At 34.1% G+C, this 7,494-nt stretch overlaps 1 protein-coding gene across 1 annotated transcript; it reads left to right on the top strand.

The window, feature by feature from the left end:
- Positions 1-5,570: 5,570 nt before the first annotated feature.
- LOC122221238 (olfactory receptor 4L1-like) lies at positions 5,571-6,503 on the top strand. Its single transcript, XM_042940553.1, has one exon. It carries the CDS (start codon positions 5,574-5,576, stop codon positions 6,501-6,503), a length of 930 nt encoding a protein of 309 aa, XP_042796487.1. The 5' UTR covers positions 5,571-5,573.
- Positions 6,504-7,494: the final 991 nt, after the last annotated feature.

Genomic DNA, 7,494 nt, shown 5'->3' with positions numbered 1-7,494 from the left:
AGGAAAAAGAAGTCCTTCTAAGATGTTCATATGCAAGCAAATGAAGGAAAATGTGAATAATTTAGGAAACTCATAGGAGTATTCTAAATAGTAGGAAAATATCAAGAAAACCACTTAACAAAAAGAGAATATTACTTTCCAAATATATAAGGCAGTCAAAAATATAAATTCAAATAGGGTACATTAAGAAATTTAAAAATTAAGGCATATCAGATCTGCAGTTATGTCATCGACTGCTCCATAGTGAACTATATTTGAATACAAGCAGCTGGATAGAACCAGAAAACTATTGAGAATTACTACTCTAATATAGTAAAGATACTTTTACTTAAGAATAAAAGCAAAAAATGTATAATAGTTTGAGTTTTATTGACCATAACTCATATAATATGATATTTACTTGTTTTAAATACACATTTCAACAATTATTGTTGTTTTCACATAGCTATGCAACCATCACCACAATCTTATTTTAGATCATTTCATCACCACAGAAAGAAAACTCATACCTGCTTACATGCACTCTCAGCTCAAGGTGACCACTTTGTAGTAATGTACTTTCTGTCTCTATAGATTTGTGTTTACCAAACATTTCATATAATAAAATCATACGTGTGGCCTTTTGTGTCTTGCTTCTTTTACTTAGCATGTTTTTGAGGTCCTTCAGTACTTTAGCATAAGTATACATAATTTTTGAAAACATACAATTAGTCAAGATTGAAAATTTTATTTTTTCTTAAAGTGCCCATAATGAAAGGAGAAGGAAATATTTACATAAATCAATTATTTTTATATTAAGTAATATGTATTGTATACACATGAGCAAGAGCAGAAATGCTCATATCCAAATACCTAATAAAACAAGTCTTGGGTTGCTTCTTTCCTTTGTTTAAATTTGTTTATTTATTTTGAGAGAGAGTGAGTGGGGGAGGGACAGAGAGAGAGAGAGAATCCCAAGCAGACCCTGCACTGTCAGCACAGAGCCCAAACATGGGGCTCAAACCCACGAACACTGAGATCATGACCTGAGCCTAAACTAAGAGTTGGATGCTTAACCAACTGAGCCACCCAGGAGCCTCTTGACTTGTTCCTTTCTTAATGGGTTTTTATATGGAAAATTCTCAGGATTGCAATCTTGGATTTACATGACTGATTCAGATTTAGCACACGCCATCTCTGTGCTCATTCTGTGCCTGGCCAGGAGCTTACACATATACCATGTCACCCAATTCCACATCGCTTTAGGGTGGTCCTGAATCAAATACTTGGGAAATTTACTTAATTATGTGGATCTAGATTTTTATTTACTAAATAAGGTGTAGGGAATAAGTGATTACAAAGTTCCCTCCCAGCTCTGATATATAATTATTCTACCATCAATTTCCTCAAAAGCACCTCATAAATTGAGGAAAAGTTAACTATAATAAAATGTACAATTGCTTATTGAAGAGGAAGAAAATTTTCTTCACTAATAGAATCTCTGTCTAAACTACATAATTTATTTCTTTTCATTTATGTTGCCTTTATACACTTTTTTTTTTTCTTTTTCTAGTCTTCAATTCTTAACTTTATTTAAGTAATTTTGCTTTTCAGGAAATTCTAAAATAAATTCTCTTGTAAAAATGGGATCCCTGGTTCAAAATACCTCTATCCTTTTCCCTTCAGTGGTTAAACCTACACAAAGCTATGAAACTGATGCCACAATTAAGAAGAAGAATTTCTGTTGGAAGATTGAAATTTCCCCTGGAGAGTCTCATTGGCTAGAAGTCTGTACAAGTATCTGCAACAAAATGCAAAGTTCTGAACATAAGTGAAATGGGACTTGGCTCTTTATTTGACTTAAAAGGTAACTAGGCAAATAATACAGGGATACACAGGAAGACTATACTATAAATTGAAGAGAGATAGATGACAGAATATAATGGCCTCCTAGCAGCAGTCTGGGGTGATAACTGAAGAATGGTCAAGGAAAGGAATTCCAAGTCAAGTTCAGGAACTGGCTGAATGGAATCAGGGGAAGTGGACTATGTCAGATCTAAAGGCATAGGTTATGGAATCTTGCATTGGGCTCAGATTCTCTCCAGATAAGCTTTCTCTGAAATATAGAATATCAAACTTCAGTGAGACAGTGTTTACTAAGGTTTAGTGTAGGATGAAAAAGAAAGAGAAGAAAAACTACAAAATATAGGGAAGAGTAGTAATCTCAATATATGATTTAAGAAAGAACTCTTGTTCTCTCTTGAAGACAGACAGTCACACTGAGTCTAACAGTAAGATCATCTGCACAGTAAGAGTGCTGAATGGACAAGCTACCTGAAGAACTGAAAGATATTATGTGCTAAGGTATGAGGGGTAGGGGGGGTTCCCTAGAGTGGTGAGGCTAGGATGAGAAAGACAGTCTTCTGCAGAACATAGAGAATAAGAATCAATGGACAAAAGGGGAGTAAACTCATGAAAAACATTTTTAAATGATCCTTAGGCAACATTCAGCTTTTCAGTTATAGAGCAAACCCACATTTTGAGGCTGCAATTACTTTTCTTGTCTTAGAACTTACATACTTCTTTATGTTAATAATTCATATTTTTATTATTATTATTACTGAGAATGAGATTAAATAGCCAATAAACACCATAACAAGTCAAGAGAGAAGTTGTGGAAGGAAGAAAAGGCCTTACAGTTTCACGACCTTAATGGCACTTCTTTCCGGCTTTTTGTTTTTTGTGGGTTTCTTGTTGTTGTTCTTTCAAGTTTTTATTTAAATTCTAATTAGTTAACATTTAGTGTAATATTGGTTTCAGTAGTAGAATTTAGTGATCACTTACATATAACACCTAGTGCTCATCACAACAAGTACCCTCTTTAATGCTCATCACCCATTTAGACCATCTCCACCCACCTCCCTCCATCAACCTTCAGTTTCTTCTCTATTGTTAAGAGTCTCTTATGGTTTGCCTCCTCTCTCTTTCTCCTTTTTCCTCTTTTCCATATGTTCATCTATTTTGTGTCTTAAATTCAACATAGGAGTGAAATCATATGGTATTTGTCATTCTCTGACTTACTTTGCTTAGCATAATACACTCTAGCTCCATAAGAAGAGGTATATTTATGTTAAGTACAGAACTAAAGAAATAGTTTTTAAAAACTTGCTTGGGAAAGGAAGAAGATGAATAAGAGAAACAAATGCTGGGAAAGCTAACAACATAAATGAATGCCAGCTTTCCCTCTCAAATAAAATAAAAGGGCAAAATAAAGCTGTAATTTAGGATTTATTTGTATTAATTGCATTACACTTAAGAGTATTAATTTCATATCCAAGTTTTTCTGTTGTCAGTGTATTGTGGGGCATGAAATTCCATGTGGCAAAGGTATTCATCCCCAATTGTAACTGGCATATTCATTTCATCTGATAATCATCAAAACCAGTCATTTCTCCAAAGTGCATATAACTATTAAAATTACTGTCATAAAGGTCTCCAAAGTAAAATTCCTGCTCACTCACCTGATAATCATGTAACACAGCCCTTCAAAGAGAGCATGGTGCATGGCTGTCCTCTGGGTGCTCGTCCAGACCCATCGTCATCGTTCAGCATCCACTCTGTGTCCTGGAGGTTGACCAACAAGAACATCATTTTCATCTTTATTTTCCCTAATTTGTATTCATTGTCCAGTTCTTAAAAATATATAAGGTAGGAAATAAATTTAGGGAATTAAGGTTGGATAATGGTGATAGGATATTTTGACAAGGGTCTGAGTAGAAAAGAAAACAAGGAGGACATTATAGGTCATTGGAGAAAAGAGAACAGACACTTCCTAAGCATCTTCATATCTGAATTCAGTCCCTTTTCTAAATGTACCACTCCTCCTACTCACTGTTCTTTATTCTCTTCTTCCTATAAATCCTCACATATTCTCTGAGCCTTGTTCTTCCCATGGGGATTATTTTTAATTTTTAAATGTTTTGAAGATAACAGCAACCAAACTTAAAGCTGTATCTAAAAGTGTCCTTGGGAATTGGTCTCCATTCATTTTTTTTAAGTTTATTTCTTTATTTTGAGAGAGAGAGGGAGAGAGAACATGTGGGGGAGGGGCAGAGAGAGAATGGGAATCCCAAGCAAGCTCCACACTGTCAGCATGCAGCCCCATGTGGGGATCGAACTCAGAAACCCTTGAGATCATGACCTGAGTCGAAATCAAGAGTAGGATGCTTAATTGACTGAGCCACCCAGATGCCCCTGGTCTCCATTCTTTTAAAATTCTTACAATATGTTACATCACCATGTACTAAATTAAGTGTTTTTTTATTTGGTTTACTGCTATTTTTAGCTTCATTATTATGTATCTTTAGATTGTCTCTAGACATAGGGCATTCATTCATTCTATAAGAAAACACAGTGTAATTAGCTGTAACACAGAAGGATTCCAACATACCTGCCAAATCATACCTCCTAAGGAAACCACATGGAACATATGAATTCAATCAATACTTGACTAGACCATAAAAAATACATTCCTTTAACTTTGTAGGCAATATGTATATTGGTATGAGGTCAAATTCAGGCATCAGACTGACTGGGCTTGAATATCAGCTTTGACTTTGTTAGCTGAGTACCTGTAAGTCATTAAATATTTCTATGCCATAGTTTTCTTATATGCAAAATAAGAATAATCATAATATTCACCTCATGAGATTCTTTGAGCATTATATGTGTTAATGTATGTGAAACACTTAGAACACAGTAATATTTAGCACATACTAATAGCTTAATAGTTATTATTTTTGATCACTCTAGATCCTATGAACAATGTCTGAAAGCTAAGTAAAGACAATTTAGTATGACATGGCACAACCAAAAACAAATCTGTATGTTAGAGTTGAATCATTTGACTAATTGCCTCTTAACTACCAGTTACATACATTTACACAGAACATGTACACTTCTCACTATGAACAACAGTAATATGAGGAATTAGGAAAAGAAGTTCATAAAGATTTTCTTTCATGTATAAATTAGCCTCTAAGAGTGTGTGTGTGTGTGTGTGTGTGTGTGTGTATGTATGTGTGTGTACTTTCTTCACTTATTTCAGAAATAAAGAATAACCTTAAAAAATGACTTCAGTGATATAGGACAACACAATTTCCTCATCTTCTGAATTCTATATTCCTTATATATTGTTTTAACATAATCTCAAGAGGTGACAGAAAATTGTGATAATAAAAGGAAAAATAAATACTAATGTAACTACTTATCCAATTTTTGCAAGTGAGCAAATTAGTGACTCAAGATCAACTGATAAGAGTATCATGTGATCAAATAAAACAATAGAAAATAAAACTTCCATTCTTACAAATTCTTTTTAATTGCTGCATAACTATGAGAATATTATTTCAGAATGATATAACCCATAAAATAATTTCAAATTATAGATAGTGATGCCGATATATTTAAGATTATGTGTTCTCATAATATCAATTATTATCATCAATTAGAAATAGGAAAACATCAGTGCTAATGTGGCTTTTTTTTATTCTCTTTGTATAAAAGAACTTCTGGAGTCTTTCTGAATCAAGTAAATGGATCTTAAAAATGGATCTGTAGTGACTGAGTTTATCTTACTAGGATTTTCTGGACAATGGGAACTTCGGATTTTCTTCTTTGTAACATTCTCCTTAATCTACAGTGCTACTGTGTTGGGGAATGTTCTCATTATGGTCACAGTGACATTTAGTTCCACCCTTCATTCTCCCATGTACTTCCTCCTTGGAAACCTCTCTTTTTTGGACATGTGTCTCTCCACAGTCACCACACCCAAGATGATCACAGACTTACTCAGTGAACACAAGATCATCTCCATATGGGGCTGCATGACTCAGATGTTCTTTATGCACTTCTTTGGGGGTGCTGAGATGACTCTTTTGATAGCTATGGCTTTTGACAGATATGTAGCCATATGTAAACCCCTGCACTACAGGAAAATCATGAGCCACAGGCTGTTGAGTGGGTTTATGATACTTTCATGGATAATTGGTTTTATACACACCATGAGCCAGATGGTATTAACAGTAAACTTGCCTTTCTGTGGCCCCAATGTCATAGACAATATATTTTGTGACCTTCCCCTTGTGATTAAGCTTGCTTGTATGGAAACGTATACCCTGGAATTATTTGTCATTGCTGATAGTGGGCTGCTCTCATTCATCTGTTTCATCCTCCTTCTTGCCTCCTACATTGTCATCCTGATCACCGTGCAACAAAAATCATTGGGAGGTCTCTCCAAGGCACTGTCCACACTGTCTGCACACATGATTGTGGTCACTCTGTTCTTTGGACCTTGTATTTTTATCTATGCCTGGCCATTCAATAGCTTCTCAGGAAATAAAGTCCTTGCTGTATTTTACACTGTTTTCACACCCTTACTAAATCCTATTATTTATACCCTGAGAAATCAGAAAATGAAAGAGGCCATGAGAAAATTACAGTTCCAAAATGTTATCTCCACATAGAACTCTTATAGGACTCTTAGACTTGAGCACTATATATATATATATATATATATATATATATATATATATATATGTAATTTTTTAATGTTTATTTCTGACAGAGAGAGAGAGACAGAGCATGAGTGGGAGAAGGGCAGAGAGAGAGGGATACATAAAATCTGAAGCAGGCTCTAAGCTCTGAGATGTCAGGACAGAGCCTGATGTGGGGCTCGAAACCACAAACTGTGAAATCATGACTTGGGCTGAAGTCAGACACTCAACCAACTGAGCCACCCAGGCACCCCAGTTGAACACTATATAATTAACACAACTTCCAAATATTATGCTAACATAATTTTCATAGATTCTATACAATACATGAAGTTCACTTTTATCTTAGACCAGTGCAGAACCACAATCAGTGCAGAAAATAATAAAATATCTTAATTCACATTTACTGCTGTTAAAACACATAATGATAATGAATGTCCTACAGCAAAATAAACATTTTAAATCATCAAGCTTTTCCATAGATATTCAATATCTATTTATTAGTGGAGATGTAAATATGAAAATATATATATGGTGAATGCTAATAGAGATGATTTTAATAGATATGGATTGTTAATGACATTCATAAAGTTATACTACCTTTAAATGATGGACCAGTACAAATCATGATTGAGATAATGTAAACAACAATGAGAAAAAATATGAATCTAATCTCTTGATGCAATGAGACAAAAAAAAAGAATAAATAATTAAATCTGACAGCATAATGAATATAAAATGAAAGAGAGAATGTGAGATACCAGAGGGAAGAAACCAATGTAAGGACAATTTCAGTAGAACTACATAAAGCATCCTTGAAACCAAATGCTCCAAGAAATATCGTAAGTATGTATGCACAGTTGACTTTCAAACCTCAATAAATAAAAATAGGAGCATATTTCTTGATTTTATGCAATATATCAATGTAACTTTTTCTTTCCAAGTGCTTTACATAAAACTT

The sequence above is a fragment of the Panthera leo genome, chromosome B3, assembly GCF_018350215.1.
Source record: "Panthera leo isolate Ple1 chromosome B3, P.leo_Ple1_pat1.1, whole genome shotgun sequence".
Classification (NCBI taxonomy): Eukaryota; Metazoa; Chordata; class Mammalia; order Carnivora; family Felidae; genus Panthera; species Panthera leo.
Note: the sequence above shows the minus strand (reverse complement) of the source record. Positions and strands in the feature narration are given on the sequence as shown.

Coding starts and splice junctions, on each gene's coding strand:
- LOC122221238 (XM_042940553.1), top strand. CDS start 5,574: ATGGATCTTAAAAATGGATCTGTAGTGACTGAGTTTATCTTACTAGGA.